The sequence below is a fragment of the Xiphophorus hellerii genome, chromosome 18 (genome assembly GCF_003331165.1).
Source record: "Xiphophorus hellerii strain 12219 chromosome 18, Xiphophorus_hellerii-4.1, whole genome shotgun sequence".
Classification (NCBI taxonomy): domain Eukaryota; kingdom Metazoa; phylum Chordata; class Actinopteri; order Cyprinodontiformes; family Poeciliidae; genus Xiphophorus; species Xiphophorus hellerii.
This window is the reverse complement of record NC_045689.1, coordinates 26982734-27005639: the sequence shown is the minus strand read 5'-3', so window position 1 is coordinate 27005639 and position 22906 is coordinate 26982734. Positions and strand designations below refer to the sequence as shown.

Genomic DNA, 22906 nt, shown 5'->3' with positions numbered 1-22906 from the left:
GGAAATGTGGTGATGTTTTGTCCTGTCCCATGCTGTCACGAGTAAATGTCGCCAAGTCTCATTGTGAATGCAGGGATTGTAGCTCTTTGGGTGAAGCCCTAAGGTAGAGCTATGTGTCTCTCACAGTTTCCACTGGGGTGGAAGTATTCCACTTTGATGCTCTCATAACTTGTTCCTGCTTCCTGGACACAGCTGTCGGCGCCGATTATCGTCACTTTCACAGATTTACTCCACCTCACACCATTATCCACACATTTTAGATGTATCTGTATGTATATAGTGCATATTTGTATTCATAACGTCTTATGTTTTGTTTTTTTTATCAGTCATGCTCACCCAGTTTTTTCCACTGGAAAAAGCAGGAACTGGTAAACAGTTGCTTTAGGGGGTAATTATGCGTGGCATAAAAAACACGAAATTAAGCATTAAACATCAAAATGTATATGATTGTAAATAAAAGAGGACAGGAAAAAGGCATATTTGTTATTCAAAGCGGCTGTGACTAAAATAAAAACATTAATGAGGTAAATAACCTGCACCACAGAAAAATAATATAAACATAAACAGCCATGACTTGATCTTAACTACTTAAAAAATGATACATTATCACTTTTGTATATGTGATATTGTAAAGTGTTGCAACTAAGCACAAATTTAAACAATTTATAATGCCATTACACAAAATGTGTTAACGGTACTAAATTATAAACCATGTATTGCTCTTTCTGCACCAGTGAGGATTACTTCACCTTTACATGCCAAATGCATGTACTGCCAGACAGTCCTGAGCTCTTTAATTCTTAACAAAGCTGATAATTATTTTTTTAATTATTATTGTTTAATTATTTTTTATTGAGGCATTCATAAACCGTGTATTGTGCACCAAATGAAAACAAAACAAAACAAATAACCAATTAATTATTTTAACTGCGTTAATACATGTAACAGAGCTGATGTTTCACGAGATGGACTTCCTGTCTTTATATTTGAACTCGCGTAAAATGTGTTTGACGCACCAACGTACAACAAGAAGACAGTAGAGTGGGATAGAACATGTTTTTAAAGTCCCCAAGATCTTACGTTTTATAGAACTTTAAAAATCTGACTGTTAAATTAGAAAAAAGGAAACAAGTATTGGATTAGAAACGAGGTTAACAAGGTTATTTTTTAACACAGAGGGGCTTTCAAACATGTAGAAAACTGCTGGTAAATGTCCAGGTTTTGGACAGTTATGCAATCAGGATGTTATAGCTTCTTTTTTTTTAAATATACACATATTTTTATCCCTAAGAGATTGGCTTGATTTTCTGCTTAAATTACTGCAGAATGTATCTCGCAATAAAGATGCAGAAAGTTAAAAAATTATTTAGCATGCTCTCAATTTTTCAAGTTTCATTTTACAATTAAAATGAATATTTCCAGTATTTGTACTTGTTAAAGAAAATGTTTACAAAGGCTTTGAAAACGGCTTAGGTTAAAAGAAGGGACAAGAATACATGAACAGGTATTGGTAACAGACATCAACTCTGATGATAAAACATTTATTTTAATCAGATTAAAAGACGGCTATAAAAGGTTTCTAAAAAAATTCTCTGGATATTGACTTAACTCAAATGAAATCAAAAGGAGCCTTTGACACATTTACAGGAAATTTAACAAATGACCTAAAGGTTTCAGTGCACTTTTAATTGGGTGTGAAAAGCTGTTAAAAAGCTTTAAACAGGTTATCACATCTTGCATGCCAGCTAACCTTGACTGACTGAGTCATAAAGCTGCTACAACTTGCCCTGGATCATTAAATTTTACTAAGAAAGAAAGATTTGCAGATGAACTAGCCTGTCTAATTGAAAAGTAACCTCACAACGTAACCTTGGGTGGCGCTTCATTAGTTTCCACAACATGACTTTCCCAAACGTGACTTTACGGGGTAGTTTTTGCTCATCTAAGCTAATTTGAAGAAGATGATAAAGAACGACTGTGTTGCAATTTAATATTTAATCATGTTTTCTTCTAATCTGTAATTAGGGTGAATCACATCAGCCCTGTTTGGTCCTCTTTAATCGAACTCCAGTTCATTTGCCTTGAAAGTCCAGTTCATTTGTAATCGAACTCTGCTCCGCCTACACACCTGTTTCTTGGTTTGGTTGAAGTGATCTCTGGCGTGGTTTGAATGCATAATGTGAACACCAAGCGGACCGGGCACCACTCCAATCACAGGAAGTGAACTGTAGCGCAGGGCATTCTGGGTAAATACAAGCAAAACAAATATTTGCATTGATCTTTTACCAATGACAAAAGAGAAACCCTACAACCGCTAATATCTGATGCCATTCCAATTTTGTGAAGAAGGAAGTTGCGCTCCTGTCTTCATTTGAAGTTTCCATGTTGTTCTTCGTGCAGCGCCACCACTGGTGGGAGAAGAACAGGTTTTTCAGTTAGTTTGGTTCATTTGACACAGTGTGAAACCAAACCGCAAATGTTGAAATTTTTGGTCTCTAATAGTACCGAGTCTACCGCACTATCATGTGTGAAAACACCCTACAATGTTTACATTTTGTCCTCATCTGCAAAGGCAGTAACTTCGTTTCCCAGGTGTCTCATCGATAGCTTAGAGCCAATATGTTGCCACAGGGTAGTGGAGTCTTAATGGCTGTAAAACCCTAAAAAGCTCCAAGATTGTGAGTCAAAGCGGCTCTGTTTCAAACAGATGTAATTAAGTCTGCATTTTGTCATCCTCCTTGTTTTGGTGCCGTAAAAAAAACAGGTTTTCCTATTTGGTCTGGAACCAGACTGGTAGTTTTTTGGCAGCTCATAATGATGAGCGACAAGTGTTGGCACGGGAACTTGTTGGGCCGAGTGCCAAGAACATGGCAACATGAGCAGAATTTGCTGACTCCAGGCGGGCTGTTTGATTTTTTTAATTTTTTTGTTCTTTCTCTGTTTAGTAATAAATCACTTCAGTACTTGGCTATTTTATGAACTCATGTGATAACTTGGACTTGATGTGGGGTAGGAAACAAACATTTCTAAATGTGTCACCTCGGCTTCAGGTCACATCAACTGTGCAAACTGTCCCTTGGGGTCGCAGTTGTTACTTTGTCCTAACATGGACAATGGTAACCATAGTAAAAGTATCTACTTTCTTTCAAACGGGATTCAAATGAGGCTCTTGCACACAGCAAATGAATTCACTCCAACTCTGCCCCAGCGGAGAGGAAACCTTTAAAGCTCCAATGAGTTTAAAGTGAAACTGAGAGCGAAATTCTCAAAGTGTGCTGCTTTATTTTTTTTTCTTTACTGAAAGAACATAAGTCGGACAATTTCAGAGCTGAACAAGCACAACCAAATATTCAATTAGCTTCATTCCTTTCCTATAAATACACAAGCATGACTTGCCGCAGATTCAGCAGATGGAGGAGAAGGGACGGCTGGCCGCTGGTTTGTTCTTGTGAGCTGAACTGCCGTTGAGCTGTTTGGGATTTTAGCTGTCAGATTTGTGCTCCCGCACGCCCACTTGCACATTTACCTAAGCCTGAACTCTGAAGAGTCTGAAATGCAAATCTTGAGCGCCAGGGACGTGTGCGGCGGCTCATTTTCAGTCGGGCCGCGGCAGCCTCCTCTTCCCCGCGGCCCTCTGGCTCTAACCCCTCATCACAAACCGTAGAGACACTTTCCGCTGGCAACATCCTGCCCACCCTCCACCCTTCTTCTCAGTTATGTCACCTCCATGATTTGGATCAAATTTAAAGCAGGAAAGGGAATTGTAAGATGATTTTTACTCCTTAGGACTTGTGTGTTTTTCATTAAAAGTTAAATGTAATATTAAGTTAAAAGGATGATTCTAAATAGGTGTGTCAGTGAAGAGTTGTAAACACTAAATTAGACTTGCAAATTTTAATTATACCTATCTTTGTGCAGTCCCTCTACCTGCCTGAATAATTTGAAGCAAGTTCGTAAAAATTGCAAAAAAAATTGTAAAAAATAAACTTTAAATCTATAGGATGCTCTACAGATATCCCCACTCTTGGTGAAATGATGTAAAAAGCCGAAAAAATATTTCAGGAACATGATCTGCACTGAAATATTTAGATAAATATAATCCGACATTCACTACATTTAGTTGAGAAAACACTATTTTCTAAAATGATATTAACAAAATAATCACTGCCAAAGTTATGGACTCTCTCTAACTATTCCTACAAGATAAAGTATATCTTGAAACTTTAATTTTGTGATCCATATGGAAGAAAAAAGATAACAGAAGCTGCACACAGTGACCTATCTGGGTCAAGTATCCATAGCAACAGATTATTTGAAGGCTTTTCTACACATTATTACCAAGGTTGTGCGTAATACTGGAGTATTGTGTGAATACCAGTGAAGGTCGGCCTTGTGCCATCAAGTAATTCCTCCAAATAATAGTAAATTTGAACTAAATGGTATTGGTCCAAGCACTCTTCCATATGGAACTCCTTTATGTCCATTTTTCAGGGTTGCCAGTTACGATGGATAGTGGTGTAAAAGCACTTATCTCTAGAGAAAACCTAACTGTTTTCTAGTAGCCGTTTGCCCTTAAATTTCAGTTTACAAGGTCATTTCTTTTAGTTTCATTATTAATAGCTTCTTATACCTTTTGTTCTTCCTTTGACTTCATTATCTTTATGTCTTGCTGACACTGAAAAAAGTTCATCAAAAGTGGTCTCCACGCAGGGTGTGTACCACTTGCATACATTGTGTTTAGTAATTAGAATCTGAGTTTCAGACCTCAAATTCTTGAGCAGGAGTCTGAAAAATGTACAAAAAGTGCATTTTAGACTGATTTTCACCTTAAATGCTGATTAACAAACTCTTTTTTTGTTATCCCTTCCCCAGTGTCGTCGCTGGAAAAAAGCGTCATCGGCCTGTATGGGGAAACGGTGGAGATTCCTTGCACCGTCGGAGCCAACAAAATCGAAAACGTCACGTTGACGAAATGGAAATATGTAAGTCACAGTGGAGGTCAATGGATTCACTGTGGTCTGACACCCATTTATCATGTCTGAGCCACGCCCCGTCTGGGAGCAGGAGGTGTGCATTAGAGCACACATCTGTCACCTCCGTATGACTGCACATTATAAACGAGGCCGGGGGGAGGGAGGGCGGAGCTAAACATTGTGCATGCTTTTATTTGAACTGGAAGACATGTTTGACAGACAAATAACAAATGCACTCTTCTCTTGTCTTTAGGAAAATGTAGACCTTTTGGTCAAATCTAAGGGCAAGGAAACTGTAGTCTTAGCCACCGATGAGTACAAGGACCGCATCAGCCTGGCGGCAAATCTCAGCCTCCTGCTTACTGGAGCCAAACTGACCGACCAGCACACCTTCACCTGCCAGGCGTTGATTACCACAGACATTGGCCTAGATATTAAAGATTTTTCACATGCTCTAATTGTCCACAGTGAGTACAGGCGTCGTGTTTCTGCTTTAAAGGTCCTCTCAAGCAATTTTTAAGTTGTTCAAAAACACTTATGTTTGAGCTGCATCTACATTTGCTCTTAGATATTTTCTCAGTGCAAATATCTTAGGACAATTGAAATAAGACTAAACTAACTTTAATTTTTCTGCAATATATAGGAGCTTGTTTTAATAAAGAATTCCTTAATATTGGTGAAAAAGTAATAGTTCCACTGGCAGATTTTTTTTAAATTTATGACAAGTCATTTTTTTCACGTTATAAGTGAAATAATCTGCCAGTGGAACTACTAATTTTAAAAATAAATATTAAAGAATTGTTGACTTAAAACAAGCTTGTATTTCTTGCTGAAAAGTTACTTGAAAGTTTGTTTTATCTTATTTAAAGTGCACTACAACATTTGTTAGATTCTAGAAACTATGCTAGAAATACTTGGTAAAATGTTGCTTTTGCAGTGCACTTTTTATGATTCTTTTCTATTTTTTGTATCATTTACTTAAATATTTTTTACTGATATCTAGCGTTCCACGTATTACAATATAATATACATATCACAGTATCAATTAAGACATAAGGAAGAACAATAATTACAGAACATTACAACCAAAAAAATTTATAAAACGGCTGAAATATTGAGGGGGACAAAAAACATAGCTTACTGTCCCTCACCTCTTTGTTCAACTAAAATCTTCTCACCATTGAAAAATAATTTAGTTCACTAATTCAGTTCAAAATTTCAAACTAGAGTATTATATAGTTTATTATAACTACAGTGTACAATAAACACTCAAATATTAGGTATTTGAGTGTTTATTTCTGTTATCGTGTTTTTTGGGCTATAGAGCGCGCCTCACTATAAGCCGCACCCACAAAGTAAAAAAAAAAAGGAAACGTACATAAATAAGCCGCTGGTTTCTCCGCCGCTCTCGGTTTTCCACAATAAATCTGCTATTAAGGACGCAGCCCTGCGTCTCCAACGCCGAACCCTGGATTCATTCACGCCGAGCTTACGTGAAGCGGCTATCAATCTGATCGATAGCCTTTAACTTAAAATCTGCATCTTCTTCGTGTTGTTTCTATGGTGACGGGGTATGAGTTTGAAAACATTTCTCTGTCGTGCCTGCTGCTAACATGTGCTTGTTCTACATGAACAGCACTTTCTTCTTTGATTTCCAATTTTGACTTCCAATGATTCACTTCCTGCTAAAGAGCTCCCCCTAGTGGTTGAAGAAAAATCCACAGAAAAGCCGCACCGGGGAATAAGCCGCATGGTTCAAAATGTGGGAAAAAAGTAGCGTCTTATAGTCCGAAAAATACGGTAATTCTGATGGTTAGGTTTTACAGTGAATTCAAATTCTTATTACATAAAGCCAATAACTAAAATTCAAATTCAGACATACTTGCTATATGTCCATGTACTGTATAGTATATGCAATAAACCGTTTGGATTGGACACTTTTTCCTACCACATCTTTTCCTTCCACTGAATTTTCCACTAGCATGCAGTACTTTGTGAGCATCCACGCACTTGTATATGATAATCAAATTTGTCGAGATACACTTGTATTCATTATCTAGTCTAATTGACTGTGAGGTCGTTGTAGCACAAATACCTTACAGCACGGTGCGGCTCTTTGAGGAAATAACATGCCGGGGACGAGGCGTTTCCGACGGCCAAGAAGCGCCGTCTCCTTTGGGACAGCATGAGTTAATCTGTTTTGGATTTAAGGCTCTGTAACCCTGCAGACTTCACATGCACAAGCAGCTCTTTAACACTCTGAAGGAACACATAATGACTGACACCAGCAACAGCTGTGTCTCCAATGACAATAACAATAACACCTTTTTTTTGTTGTTGTTTGTTTGTTACAGAGGCGCCCGAAGCTCCTTTTATAACTGAGAAGGCAGCAGAACTGGAGATTGGCAAACTCACAAAGGTGGAGTTTATTTTGTGATAATAGTTGCTTACACCTACAGTATTTTAAGCAGTTATTCATCAAGAGAAACCCTCCCGATTCGTGCGGCGCTGTCTCGGGACCTATAGGAGAGAGCGTGAATGTTACTACAGTAATGAGTTCTTTGAAGTGATTCTCATAAATTAGTGAAGAGCAGAACCCCTCCTTCCCTACAGCAATTAGAATACTCAGAGGATTGGACGGGCTTTAGAAACGCTTCGGGCATTTCATGGTCTGCTGCGTGGAAAAGTCTTTTACTCCTCAAATGCTGTGGAGGCGTTTTTAAAAAAAAAGAGAGAAAAAAAACTAATATGTTTGGTAATTTAAAACGTAAATGAAATGCTGGCTTTTCAGTGAAGTCATACGACTACAGTGGCTTGCAAAGGATTCATACCCCTTGAATTTCTCTCGTATTTTGACACATAACCATAAACTTTAATGCATTTATTGAAGTCTAACGTGACAGGACGCAAGCTTCATCATCAAGTTTATTTGTATAGCGCACTTCTGTGGCAAGTCAATTCAAAGTGCTTTGCATCATAAAAACATGAAACAAAAAAAACAAAACATTACATTGCAGTGGCAATTAAAAGAAGTAATAAAAAGTTGCAAACCAGATTAAAACCGGTGATATTCCAGTTATTATTAATCAGAGGCAACTCTAAGCACATTAGTTTTCAGCCTTGATTTAAACGGAGCTCAGTGTTTCAGCATTTTTGCAGTTTTCTGGAACTTTGTTTTGGATTAAATGTGAAACTGAAACATTTAATTCTATTCTTCTACAGAGAGTAATACAAAGAATAGGAGTTGTCTGACATTTTAGGGAGACTTAAGAAATATTTAAAGTTGGCAGGAAATGTGAAAATATCACTTGATAATTACCTGTTGTTAAAAGATTGGAAGATTAATACCTGAACACCAACTATAAAGTCTTAAAAAATGCAAACATTTTGAAAATACTTAAAAAAAATAAGCAATGCTTAGTCTGGTGGGGGCACAAGTAAAGCCTGGTGGCCTGCCAGGCTTATAATACACTGGGGGAAATCCTGCTGGTGATGTCACAAAGAGTTAAATGTTTAAACGGTAGGAATACTTTTGGAAAGCACTCTCTTACTTATTTGCTCTTGAATTCATTAATGAATCCATTATTTCTTTAATTTTAAGAGATTTTTTCTTTCATTTATTCCACAGCTTGGAAAATGCGTTGCAAAAAATGCTAATCCACCTGCAAAGATCGTATGGCTGAGGAACAACAAAACCCTTACGCCTGAAGAAAACCGTACGCATCTTTCATCCTGCTTCACAATATGAGATGAGGGCAAAACAGGATCTTTATCAATACTTCACGCACAGATGTTTTTCTGCTGCCACAGCATGTGCGAGACGTTTTAAACCATGCTGGAGCTTTTTCTGCTTTTTTTTTTGTTGTTGTTTTCTCTAGGGACTGTGATTAATCCGGGAAATCCCCCTAGCCGCTTAGACGCCGAATCCACGCTGCTGTATTCTGCGCGGAAAGAAGACACAGGCGCCCAGTTCAGCTGCAGGGCGGAGCACTCGCTGGCAAGTGGCCTCGTGTCCCCCCCACAGACCTTCGTCATCAACTGTGAGTAACGGTGAACATACCCAATGTTGTTTGGACATAAAAGGAAAGACAGGAAGTCAATAAGCCACACAGAGGATGATAGATTTTATTTATCTGCAGGATACCTTGAGAAAGACTGCATAGTCAGTGTAAAGCTGGGCAGTAGTGACAGAATCAAAGGTTTGTAAGCTTTAGAAACCCAAAAGGCTTCTTTGGCACTCGCTCCTTCAGAAGTAAAATTTGTCTAAATCAGAAAACATGCATCATTGTTTTTAGAAGAAGAGCTTAATTTTTGGAAATGTCTGCTGTATTTCAATTTTCCTCTTCCAATATGTCTCATTCTGCTGCAGAAATCTGTGCAGATTTTGCAAGAAAACCTTGAATGTCTGTTAAACCAGACTTTTTAAGCAGGTTTGTCAGAAATACGCTATTAACATCATGATAAATTAAAGTAAACTCGATAATTTCCATTCTAGTGATTAATATTTTTGATGGACAATTTTGTTTAGAGAAACATCAAAATGTGTTTTACTTGTGGTTTTGGTTGTGTGTGGTTTTTATTTCGGTTCTGTTTGTTATTCCTGGTTGTTGTGTTTTATTTTAGATATTTAAAATTTCTTCTAGTTCCAGTGTAAAGCACTAAATTTAAAAAAATGATAGTTTATTGAAAGGGCGAACTCACGTTAACATACCATTATCAATGTATTACTTGAAAACGGCCTCAAAACAATGATAGTATCGTTTATCGCAATAATTACTTGGACAATTTATCGTCCAACAAAATTTATTGTGACAGACCTATCCATTTGGAAAACTCTACTGAGTTTTGCACCGTTTATGAGAGTCACTCTGGACTTCCAGATTGCAGATCTCTGAGTCTGCTTTGACTGGGCCATTTTAACAGAAATATCTTAACTCTGGCTGTATGTCATCGCCTTGTTAGAGGATGGACATCTGTTCTGCAGCCTCTAACAGGTTTCCTTCAGGATTCTCATACGTCTAGCTGCATTCATCTTTTCAAGAATTCTATGCCTTAAGCTTTTCCACAACTTTATTCTCAACATGTCTCTACCCGTTTCTTGATCCTTGTGATCCTCTTTGATCACTGATGTTCTCTAGATTTTTATTTTAAAAAGAATTTGACACCACTGCGTGCTTCTCTTTCTTCTGCACAATCGTTTTAGAACTTTTCAAAGAAGTTTCTGCTTAAAAAAATCTGTGGGAACAAACGTTTTTGCAAATCACTGTGAGTAGTGTTTGCTTTTTTTTGTTGTTACTTTCATGTTTCCATATCACTGCATGAAAAGGTGAACCTTTGTGAAAATGTTACTTATTTTGCACCTAATCTCTTGTTCTGTCAGTATTTAGGTTTAGTTTTGTCCTGAACAGACTTGAAAGAAACCACATGCTGCCTGAAAGTCTTCAATTTGTAAAACAAAGCAGAAGAAAAACACAGAGTAGGCAAAGATTGAAGGTAATGCCAAGTCGCTTTGGTCAAAAAAAAAAAAAATAGAAGAAAAAAAAAAAGTCCAGGAGATTTTGCAGTGTTAATTTGCTGCTGTGCAGCTCCTGTAAGTGCGGCTTGCCCTCCGGGGCAACCCGACTCGCCAGATGTCAACTACTTCAAGCTTCTAGCACCCGTCTCGCTTTCACCTTCCGCTTGTTACCATTTCCAAAGTCTGCTTCTCTTTGGGGAAACAGCAACACCTCCGTGTTGCGCCAGCTGAAAATGTCAAGTTTGATTTGGATCGGGCAGAATATTAATTATAAAGTTTATGGAAATCATTAATCTCTGTAGGCAAATACCAGAAAACAAATGTTAATGTTGTTGATGACGTTTTCTTTGTAATTGCAGTTTTAGAGTTGACGTAAAACTTTTGTTCACGCTCCTGCAGGCACGGTCTGCCCTGAGGGTCTCACAGCATGATAAATTTGGGTATTTATGTACATATATAAAAATAAAATCCAGTGCTGTATATAATATGACCTTATTGTTCTTTCTTTAAAACATAAGAGCAACTGCTAATAAACTGTTCTGTATTACTCATTTTTACATTTATAATCAAGTTTTCCGATGAATAACTTTACTGCTATTTTAGCTATAGTTGGATAAGCTTAGGAAAAAATATAGAATAGACACTTGTAGTAAGCTGTGCTTTTCAAATGTTAATTTTGCAAAATATTAAATCTTATTGTCATTCTGCTCTACAAAATTATACCAAGTTGGCATGCACGTTAATTAGTTAGTGAGTTGGGCTGTCTGCTCGGGTATTTAGCCTGTAGATTTAAATGCTGTTACTGAAAATGAAGTGTGGTGCTTCTTTACTTTTCTCACCAGTTTTTTTTGTTCTGTTTTATTGTTTCACCTGGAAATATTTCAGAACAGTTTTTCTTGTAAGCGACGGAAAAGCGTACACTGGAAGAAAAAGTCTGTTTGATTTACATAAACGAAACATGTACGTCGGTTGCATGCACTTAGATCCTGCTTTGGTTTTCTAACTTCATCATGCAACATATTTAAAACATATTGTATGGTTATGAATATTTCATGTCGAGAATTAAGAATCATTTCATGTCGAAACTGTTTAACCATTTTGCGTTGAAGACTTGGAATCAAATTATGTTTATTTTATACATTTCTTTGTGTGTATGAATCAGTCGTCATTCACAACTTCTCCCTCTGTGTGCTGATTGGCAAGGTTGAAATTCTGCAGGAGAAATCCACTCCAATGGGAGAAAACTCATTGAACAAAGATGAGAATTGAGTGAAATTGTGTTGACCAGGTAGACTGCTCCCACATGGGAAGGTAGCTGTTTCTTCTGTGCTTTTTGAGTGAATAAAAGAGAAGCTTCCCTAGATAAACCGCACAGGAGGAGCTTCAACAGATTGGCTGGAGGAAAATAAAAAAGTCTTTCAGGAACTCACACAGTACAGATCATGGGCACTCAAGCCTGAATCCACCGAATAGCTCGTTACCAGGCCATCTGCAGACCTGAATGACACGCTGAGGAGTAATCAGCCTGAAATCAGTCGTCTGATTCCGGTGTGTTGGAGGAAGGATGCATCTAAAAGTCATAGGATATTAATTAGAAATATCCTGCGATATTTATACGGATTTCCTCAAACTATGTCCAGGGACCTGGACATAGCCTGGAAAACAAACCGAGAAAACTAAAGGATGACCAGTCCCCTCTTTGGTCCAGTCAGGAAAAATACTTTTTGTTCTAGTTAGCCTCTTGTGAACGTAGTTACATCTTTAATTTTCTACATCTTTGAAAGAACTTCTCATATCTGTTGGCAGCTTTTCACATGAACTGAAAGTGAATAAGCAAGGCCATGAAAACATTCCTTACTTTGAAAATAGACTTGTCTCTCAAAAAGAAAAGAGTTTGGGAAAAGGAAGCCCTTGTGGCTGAAAGGTTAAATCTCACTCGTGTGCAGTACAGTTTAAAACCGATAATCGGCTCCCGCCTGCAGAAATGTAGACTATGAATTCATGTTAACAACAGAGCGTATGAAAATACTGATTCTTTTTTTTATTATTATTTATGGCGTGTTTCTGAGCACAGATGTTTGCTGTCTGGTTGCTGCCTAGGCAGGTTAAGTTATTAGCTGATGTGCTGCATCATTTGTAAAACACTCATCTGTCTATCCAGTAGATAATGAGCTGCAGAAAAAAACAGCCTCTGACCCGTCAGAGAATCAACAAACACTGTTGCAGCTGTTGCTGGTTAAAGCATGGTTTTGTTCTTCTTTTTTCATTATTATTTTTGCTTCAAGCCAAAACAGGCAAATAAAAAAATAAATAAATAAAAAACTCACACACACTGGGTCCTTAAAGGTTGTTTGGGATTTTTTGTTTGTTTGTTTGAGGCAATACGTATTGAAGTTACCTGCTGACTTCAGTCCAAAGTGGAATTTCATTTCATAGAAGAAATGAAATTCTTGAAAGAGTTTGCTTCAGATGGAACGGAAACGGCAAAGCTTTGAAAGGATCGTTTGCTCGAGTGCCTCCGATTATGACAGTAATTCAGCCATCTTCCTCTCCGCTCCGCTTTATTCTCGGTCATAACCAATACCGAGGTGCAGAGCTTGAGCTCGGTCTTCCACTCAGTCGAGGCGGGGGCCAATCTGACACTTGTCCGCTTTTTTTTTTTTTTTTTTACTGCACAGACTCCACAGAGAAGCTCATCCTGGAGGTCATCTCAAATTCTCTACCCGTGGAGGGAAACGACGTGACTCTGAAGTGTGTGGCGGATGGAAACCCTCGTCCCACCAGCTTTAACTTTCACATCAAGGTACGTAAAATCCAAACGTGTGAAGAAAACTCCCATGTAGATCTCATTGTTTTTGTTTTGTTTTTTGTCAAATCATCAAGAAAATTTAAGTATCTAACCGAAATGACCTAAAACATGTTTTTCAGAAGCTACTCAGGCTATTTTGTTTATATTTGGAAAAGAAATAGGTCCTCAAACATAATAATGAATAGTTTTGGCTTTCTTTGTGAAATGTTGGCGATAATTGGTAATGACAAAATAGAGCTGGGATTAATCAAATTATTGGTTTTTGAAGATTACATTTTTAAAAAAGCTGGATTTCTTTTTCCACCAAACCATAGTTCAGAGTGATGTCAGCACATCCAAGGCAGCCATCTTGTTTGACTAGCATGTTTTACAGCTTCTGTTTATTTGGACTCTGGATTCAGGTCAACTCTACGATGGAATATTAGAGACACGTTAAAATTGTTATTTTTTAATTGTTACAATAGTCATAATATTACAATACAATCGTACGGCAATAGAGTTGAGATAATGAGAATAAATAACGTTACCAGTCTAAAGCTCTATTAATAGAAGAATAGAGTAGTAATTTTAACTCTACCATGAAGAAATAACAAGAGATTAAAATGAGGAAATTTTGAACAAAAATAGAAAATCTTTTAACACACCATCAAAATATCATGAGTAGCAGGACTTTGAAACGATCGTGCAAACAACTGTGTCTATTTCAAAGAAAGAGCAACTCGAAATGAACTGAACACGTCAGATCCTGATAACTCTACTGAAGCCTCTTCCCAGCAAAAGTTTTTATTCTGGTCATTTTTGAGACATTTTTCTGGTAAAATTGAGTCCTTGTTCTGCTAATATTATGTTCTCGAAATTAAACAAAAACTCCATCGTACAAAACACAGGAAGCGGCATTGAAATAAAAGCCACATTTTGAAAACATTTTCATTCATTTGTAATTTCTCTTTCAGAAAAGAAAGCATGAAAAAAATGATTAAAATCTGATCTGATATGCAAAATGTACATGTTATTTTTTAAGCCATATCATCCAGTCCTGGGATTTTCCAGGGTTAAAGGGTTTTTAAGTGTGAATAGCCTGTAAGTTTAATTTAAGTCCAGACTTCAATTAGGCCACTTCATAATTATTCTTGTTCTTCTTAAAAGTCTCTCTTAGATGCTGCTCAACTAATTTGCAGCTGTTTTCTGGTTTGAATTTCTGCATATTGGTCATAATACATTGTTTTGTTGTTTTTTCTTGAGACCTTTTAGCCTATTTCCTGTTGTGAAACTAATGTAGGTAGTGACATCCAAAATCTTTGATTAATCCTAATTTATTAGTAAATCAACGACGGAATTCGGATAGATTACTAATTTATTTATTAATAAATTAGTAAATTTAAATGTTGGTTTTTTTTTAAATAAGATCTTCAATTGAAAGATTGAAGATTTTATATGCATTTTATATATGCATTTTATATTTATTTTTTAGTTTTATTTTATGAAATAAAATAAAACTAAAATATTAAATATATTTATTTAAAATAAATAAATATATTTATTTTATATTTAGTTGGGAAACTTCTGTCCTTTTGATGATATGAGATATTTAAATGTTGTAAAAAGAACGACACCGCAGCCTAACCGAGCCGACCTGCTCCTGCTACGTTGAACTCTTTTTGCAGGGAAATGTGACGAAAGTGGAAAATTCAGACAATTACACCATCACAAACATCTCACGCAACGACAGCGGAGAATACAAATGCTCTCTAATTAACCGCCCCTCGATAGAAGCGGCCAAGAACATCGTAGTCCAGTGTAAGTAGTGTTTTCTTGTTTTACTTCCTTTTTTTTTTTTTTAGGAAAAGCAACTGGAGTTTTGGTAATGTGTCTGCACGCCTGCATTATTATCTCTGTAATTTCCTCCTCTGCCTGCAGACTCTCTTTGCTACAATGAGATGGGAAGGTTTTTTTTTCTTGTTAGAGAAAAGGAAGTCCTAATATCTCTCTTTTGCCAGACCGTCCTTTTGTGATTTGCAGAGGCGGCCGTTGTGCGTCAGCCGCGCGACTTTTAATAGGCTCCGTCTGTGAGCAGAGTATGGAGCTGTGCGGTTTGACAACGAAAAACGCTTCTGCCCCTATCAGACCTCTGAACTTTCTTTTCCACATCCTGTCTCCCTTCAGACCTAGACGTCAAATTAAACCTAAATAAGACGGTCATCAGACGCGCAGGCGACTCTTTGAATCTAAGTGTCGGCATTGATTCCTCCGCAAAACCAACAGTCTCATGGACAAAGGTAAAAAAAAAGCAATCTTCCTTAGAGCAGCGCTTAAATCGATTATGACATGTTTGTGCTCGTTATTGAAAGTGCAGATTTTTCTATTCATTTGACGCAGGGAGGTGTTAAGATGAACAAAGAGCCCAAGATCACCAAGCTTGCCTACTCAGATGCCGGTTTGTATGAGTTGGAGGTGACGATGGGCCCCCTCAGCAGAAAGGCTTCTTTTCATCTGACTGTCGAAGGTACAGGTTAAAGGAAACGCTTTGTTGCTCAAAGTTTGCTGGGAAGATTTCTAATTCCCTTGTGTGCAGATGGGGAAAAATAAAATAAAATCTCCTGCCTGTTTGAGCAGCTCAACACCAAAGAAATGAAGCGAAAGAATGGTAAACATCTCTGAAGCTCGACAAACTAATTAAAGCGTGATTGAATTGATATAAATTAAAGCAAAGGAAAACAGTGAAGAGAGCTCTTTACAAACATAACTTAATTTCTGTAGAAGTAAAACATTCTTAACATAATGTTAATTTGCAAAAGAGACATGACCAGGATTTCTCTTTTTTTACCTGAAACATTCAATGTTTCTACGGATGCACACAAGAAAACAAAGAATTATCATTTTTAATTTCTTTGGAGATTTTTCACGCGTTGTGATGTCACAATCTCATTTTTGAATATATTTTATTTGGATTTTATGGGATGGACACAAACCTGAGTGTGGCAAGTAGAAGGAAAATGATAGCGTAAATAAAACTGATCTAAAAACAGCAAAGCGTGAAGACCATGGATCACAGAAGACGGGTCAGGAATAAAAATGTGGAGAAATGTCAAAGCAGAGTTAGGTTATAAAACAATATCCTAAGGTGTAAACATCTCAGAGAGAGTATAGAACAATTACCAAGACATGGACGTCTGTCCAATCTGACAAGCCGGGCAATCACACCAGCAGCCAAGAGACGCACAGTAACTTCAGAGAAGCTGCTGAGAATCACGAGTCAGACAAGACATGTTGCTGACATGAGCACAGTGAGTCATGACTAAGGCCGCATAACGTATCGCAAATGTATCGTCATCGCAGTATCGCTCAATATTCATACGAACATACATTTTTCATGCTAATGTAATATTTAGTCATCGGGCAGCTGATGGCGCTGTCCAAATTTCTCAGAGTGATGGGAGCACAGATAGAAAAGAGTGGAAACAAGAAAATATGTATTGTGATTAATATCGTCATCACAATATTTTCCAATACTGTGATGATGCATGATTTTCTATTAATGTGCCGCCCTAGTAATGAATAACCAAATTGACATTTATAGAAGAAGGGGGGAAATTAAGGCTTAAAATGTCTTAAATTATTTTTTTAAATGCAGGTTGGCCTTAAGTACATTAATCACATGTATTAAATTTTGCAGTGGCAGGAATCTTTCTGGTGGGATTTTTCTGTCAGCCAAAAGTTTGAGTGGCATACATGCATCTACATTACATTCTTTGTTTTGAGTCGGTTGAGGCTACCGCTAACTAGCTGCTAGAAAAACCTCGTTAATTAGCTAGGATTTTTCTGTCTATCACGGGTAAGTGTAAATTACCAGCAGTTTACTAACTAGCTGATAATAAATCTTTGCTTACCAGCTAGCTAGCTGGCTAGTAGCTAGCCGCCTACTGATACTAGCTGCTAATATACACTTTTTTTTGTTGTTGCTTTTTGCGTCTACCATCTTGGTAGACTCCTATGACTTGTCCAGTCTGTTGATTGAATGGAGTATGGTTTGTTGTGCTATTAAATAAATCAAGAGAATTATATAAAAGCGAGATTTTCTCACTTTATTTGTTTTATCTGACCAAACACTGTAAGGCAACCTAACCTGTCGTAGTGTTTGCCTTTGCTGCTGGGATAAAACGCTATAAAAGAGGAAGAAAGAGCAATTTGTTTTTATTCCCTGCATCCAGGTTCTTTGTTTATATTCCTAAAAAAAAAAAAGAATCCCTTTGTGTGGTAGCAAACGTGGGTTCTTCCCAAAAATGCTATTCCTTCAAGTTGAGATTTTCCTCGTATCATTTTACATTTCGCCCACGAATGAAACGCGACCATGACAAATCACTTTCTGCTTCAGGTGTATCTGAAATGTTCCGTGCCGTTGCAGGTGCTCCGGTTATCAGAAAACTGGACGATCAGAACGACAAAGACGGCCACCGTAAAGTCTTAATTTGTGAGGCCGAAGGTTCCCCAAAGCCAGCTGTTTCCTGGAACATCAACGGCACTTTGGTATGCACACACACACACAGAAACACACACTCCCATGGAAAGCTCACCCCCCTCTCCAGGATTAAATGAAATTCACTCCTGCATAATTTTTGCAATTTTTGTAGGGCATGTGTATAATATTTCATATAAGTGCACATACATTTATTCATAGTGGATTCAGATTTTAGGCAGTTGCAGCCTGGATTTCTGTGCTGCTAGCAGGTGTTAGCACCCTGGATAAAGATGTTTATCAAGGGCCTTGAAATAAATTTGTTGCTTAATTTTATTTAGATTAAATTTTTACAAGAATCCAACAATAAATATAATGTTGTTACATTATTAGTTAAAATCATTGGTGCCAAAATTATCAGTCCCCTAAAAATACTACAAAATAAGTCCATTTAAACTTTTATAAACCTTCTGTTTCACTGAGGTGAAAAACTGGAAGTGTGAAAAGCAATGCTTAAAACACACAGCAGGGATGTTTTAGAGAGATTAAAATAGTCATTAACACTTACTGATATAGAACTGCAGTAAGAGAAGAGCATGAAAAAGGACTCTGGAGATATTGTGCAATAAAGGAATTTATACAATCATTTTCTCAATTTTGGCACCAGTGATTTTATAGAAAACAATTCTTTCTTTACTTAATATTTTCCCAAATGAATAAATGCACCAGACTGAATTTTTCAAATCTTTTTGCTCTTAATTTATGCTACTGCAATAGAAGATCATTTTATTTTAAGACTTTAAGTGTTACAGTGAGGAACAAGAGGACAGCGTGATAGCGTAGAGTGTGTGGTTTATTGCTTTAAAGTGGCGGTGTTATGTATTTTCCAGACATATAGTACAATTTTATAGTGCAATTAGGTAACCATCTTACCTTAAGTTGTTATAAAAATGCTGAATATATCAAACATGACTTAAAAGAAATTTGACTTCGCAGTTTGGCGCCTTGAAATTTGGCCTCTGTCTCTTTAAGAAGCGCCTGCTCTTTCCAGACCTCTGACTTCAGCGGTGCTTCTCATTACGCCGTTTACAAATGTTCTTAGGAGCGTTGCACTGAGAAACAGTTTGAATGATGAGGTCAGCAGATGAGCAGCTCCACCAGGTGTTTGCTAGTTGCTGCTGTCGCTAGTCTGGAGTAGCCGAGTGAGGAAGATGCTCTGTGAGGCCGAGGCTTGGCTGGAGGCAGCAGCTCGAAGGAGGAGGTTTGGGTAAATAGGCGGTGAGTGTAAGTGTTCAGACATCCTTGAGTGGTTGCCATGGGAGATTCAGGGATTTCTCAAACTTGCATGAAAGAATCAACGCAGCACTCCAGGTGTGTTTTTGATGAAGGCATAACATGATATAAAGCTCAAAAAAGTCAATTTTACATAACACTGCCCCTTTAAGAATTCAATATGCATCATGAGCGCTATAGCCCTACTAATTTATCTTTGTTATAAAGCAGAAAGCTTACAGTCGTGTTATCTTCTTGGCTTCACTTTGTGATATCTCCAAAACACTCGGCTTTATGATTTTCTAAATGGACAGATGCCATTAGCTAAATTCAATTTGGCTGAATGCAAAGTGCCAGTGGAAGTTTTCCACTTTTTTTTTTTTTTTTTTAGCTAGAGTGCTTGGTGTGAACTGTCACTGCAAAGTCTGCAGTTGCAACACAGAGATATGAAAGTCTATAGATGTGATTACTGTGACAGCAGATCGGGATTCAAAGCTGTCAGAAGCACTCAATGAGCAGCTCTGTTTTTATATTTATATAACAAAATAGATTTTTTTTAAGCAAATTGTTAGCCAGACAGTGTATGGCATTTAATGTGACCCTTCAGATGATGTGCAGTGTTACACAATGAGGTGACAGTAGAAACTGAGCTCTTTCATGTCTCCTATGTTGTCCACAGGAGACAAAGAGAGGGGCTTGTTTTGTTTTTTGTTTTTTTTTTTACTGCCCACTATCATTTCTTCTTTATGGTTGGCTAGTGAGACTGAAGCAGGAGGCTTCAGTTCAATCGATGTCATGTTATCCTTTACGGTATTCGTTAGATACAGAGTTAGGCCGTATTTGGAAAACTGAAAAGAAGCTTTATTCATCTTAGCCACATTTAAGCCGACTAATTATAAAAGAAATGGCTGGCAACTCTGGCTAATAACTCCACATCTGACACAGGTTCCCACTTATCACCTGCACACGACTTATGGGCACAACTAATTCGTCGTATTTCAGAGAACTTATGTAGAGTGAAGATGAATTGAGAATACATCCTGTTAGTGAGGAGAAATGTAGTACAGCGAGTGGTGAGGGAAGGGAAGCGGGGGAGAGACGGGAGAGAGCTGCTACTCTATACTTCATACAGTTGGAAGTATCTCCTGTAGCTGCAGCACTTTTTCTAGGTTCTCATTAAAAATAGCTTAAAACTGTAGAACAGTGTGTCCGAAAATATGTGCAGCTTTTTTAACTTTTGTTGAAACCTCAGTATATCTTGATACCATAATCCATCTCAAATTCACATTACATTGGTACTTTTTAGCTTGTTTAGGTTCAGTTTTTAACACAGCAATTGCAAAATTGCTATTATTTTTTTTAACGTTAACAGAATATCAGCAAAATTTGTTGCACATTTTTAATGGAAATGCAGCTAATGGTCGACATATTTGATGTGCATTGAGGATTTTGATGAAATGTGATGTGTATGGCTTGTTTCATAATTGATGACTTTATGCTGCTTTGATGGAGTAAAGCACCTTGAACTGCCTTGTTGCTGAAATGTGCTACACAAATAAACTTGACTTGATAGTTTTTTCACTTTTGACATCCAATTTAATCTGGAGAAGGCTCCCTAGTTTATGCAGACCAATTCTGAATGTTTTTGACCACCCTGCCTTCTTTAACAGAGTATCATCCCATTCAAGTTTCCTATGCTTCGACCTTGAGTTTCAGACAAACTTTTCAAGCCATTTAATGCAAAAAATGGAAGAATTCTTTTAGCGTTCCCGAAGTTTCTCTTTTCGCCTGTTAAGCTTTGATATTTTCTTGGCGAATCAATAGCAGTTGTCATAGCAATTCATTCCCATACTGGTCTTTGATGCAAGAAGGCAGCATGTCTGTATTGCAGTGAACATGGGGGTTACTGCTGCTCCACTAAAGAAACTCCGATAATTAAATACCATGAAGGACTCTGAGAAATTCCAAAGAATCGACCAAAATCAAGCTTTTTCTTCTTTTTTCTCTTCTGCTTTTCTTTTCGACTGAGCAAAGCCTCCTGCCTCTCCACATTAAAGTTAAATCACATTGTTTCTCCCGAGCTGCAACACGTCTGGACTGAACTGATCTGGTCTGAGCATTCTTGGGCGGTTATTCCAGGTGTTTTGAAAGAGTGGATGTTTTTTGTTTTTTTTTTACTTTTTTCATTTTACTTTCCCCGAGGCTTAAACTCAGTATTTTGCAGCAGAGCACAATAAATACATCCCCCCCTTCCTTTGTTCCTGTGGTCCACCTGCGTACGCGCTGATGGGCGAGCCTCTCAGAGAGGCACTGTGAAATACAGATGAACCTCAGGCTGTGTGCGGGATTCTTTTCCTCTCTCTCGCCACAAAAATCCTAAACATCCTGAAACTGTGTGCAATAATTTATCAGCTGTAAAGGTGTTCTCTTATCCTACAGTTAAAGTAATGCAGCTAGCTTCTTATTTCCTCGATTTAACACTTCATGCCTAAACCAATGAAGGGATCATTTTTGGCTCGTTAGCGAATTCATTGCAAACGTTGCATCCTCTTTTTTGTGTGTGTTTGTTTGTAGAGGATGTGAACGGGGTGTTGGCAGTTTGTCTTTGTGTCTGGGGTTTTCCTCTGAGGCTTAGAAGTCTGTGTCCCACAGGCAGAGGCTGCTCCTTTTTGTCATGAATAGGCTCACTTTTGCTTAACTGTAAAACATTGCCACCTAGTGGCCTGGACAGGTATGTGAACACTAACGTGTTTGTTTTCTTTCTCATTTTTTCAGATTGATGAGAAATCCTTCGACAATGGCACAATAAAACATAAGATCTCAGTGATGCCCTCTGCAAACCTGAGTGTAGCTTGCACAGTGTCCAATTTGTTTGGCATTGACACCAGAGTCATAACTGTGTCTTCTCGTAAGTAAAAAAGAGTGACTGCATGATCCTCTCTTATCTCTCTCTCTCTACTCCAAATTGCTGAGAGTGCTGTCTTTCTAAATGTTTTTTTTCTATTTCATCCACTAACTCTTTGTGTCTGCATGCTCATATAACAAATACACGTGGAATTTTTAATCAAGATGTAGTCAAATTTCTCTTCTAACTGGCTGATTCTTAAAATTGGATATTAACATATTCGGTATTTTCAACTGTAGTACAGCTAAACTTCGCTTTTGGTCATGAAACACAGAACGTGACATTGAAATTATTTCCAGATATCAAATTAAATCTAAAAATGGTGCCATAGACTGTCATAATTAGAGATGCACTAATCTCAAATTTGAAATATCAATTTTTTTTTTGTTTATCTTTGATTTGATGACATAAAAGATATAAGATTAGCATTCAGAAATTTATTTTTTTCTCTTTCTGTCAGGACCGGTCCTCAAATGTTTAAATAGCAAGCAGAGACGACAGCATTCACATGTAAAACTGTCTTTGCTTCTCAACATAATGAGGATAAGTGAAGCTAGAACTACTAAGACTCTCCAAGTGTAATTTCCTTTAAAATGGAGATCTTGATCTTAAGCCTAAAATTTCCAAAAGACTGCCAACATTTCCAAATCCAGCTAAACAGAGGCTGAAAGCTCAGAAGGACAAAGCAGAGCTGCTTTTATCTGTACCTCATTGAAGGCCCTCCCATACCTCATCCGAAGCGTCGAAATCAGCTCCTGTTGATGTCAACGCGTGATGAAAATTGAGTCGTCTTGTTTGGAGGGAATGTCTTCCTCCCATTATGGAAAGACGGGCCGGATTTGAACCATTTTGCACAGAGTTCTGTGTGATTGGTCAGACGTTTGTTGGCGTATTTCATGTGAAGATGCGGTCCGACAGCAATGTTGTTAGTTTCAACTGGTCCACTTCCACTGTCCTTTTTCTATTCATCTGCAGGCAA

The 22906-nt window shown here is 37.6% G+C and overlaps 1 protein-coding gene across 3 annotated transcripts in view; it reads left to right on the top strand.

The window, feature by feature from the left end:
- Nucleotides 1-22906, top strand: part of LOC116737620 (CD166 antigen homolog) — a 74213-nt gene that overhangs the window by 41782 nt on the left and 9525 nt on the right. For all 3 annotated transcript variants that reach the window (XM_032590891.1, XM_032590892.1, XM_032590893.1), the window contains exons 2-12: nucleotides 4873-4982; nucleotides 5227-5440; nucleotides 7328-7392; nucleotides 8602-8689; nucleotides 8852-9013; nucleotides 13167-13291; nucleotides 14962-15094; nucleotides 15461-15573; nucleotides 15674-15800; nucleotides 17700-17821; nucleotides 21798-21930. In XM_032590891.1, the coding sequence (XP_032446782.1) occupies nucleotides 4873-4982; nucleotides 5227-5440; nucleotides 7328-7392; nucleotides 8602-8689; nucleotides 8852-9013; nucleotides 13167-13291; nucleotides 14962-15094; nucleotides 15461-15573; nucleotides 15674-15800; nucleotides 17700-17821; nucleotides 21798-21930 (1392 nt within the window). The remainder of the gene's footprint in view (nucleotides 1-4872; nucleotides 4983-5226; nucleotides 5441-7327; nucleotides 7393-8601; nucleotides 8690-8851; nucleotides 9014-13166; nucleotides 13292-14961; nucleotides 15095-15460; nucleotides 15574-15673; nucleotides 15801-17699; nucleotides 17822-21797; nucleotides 21931-22906) is intronic.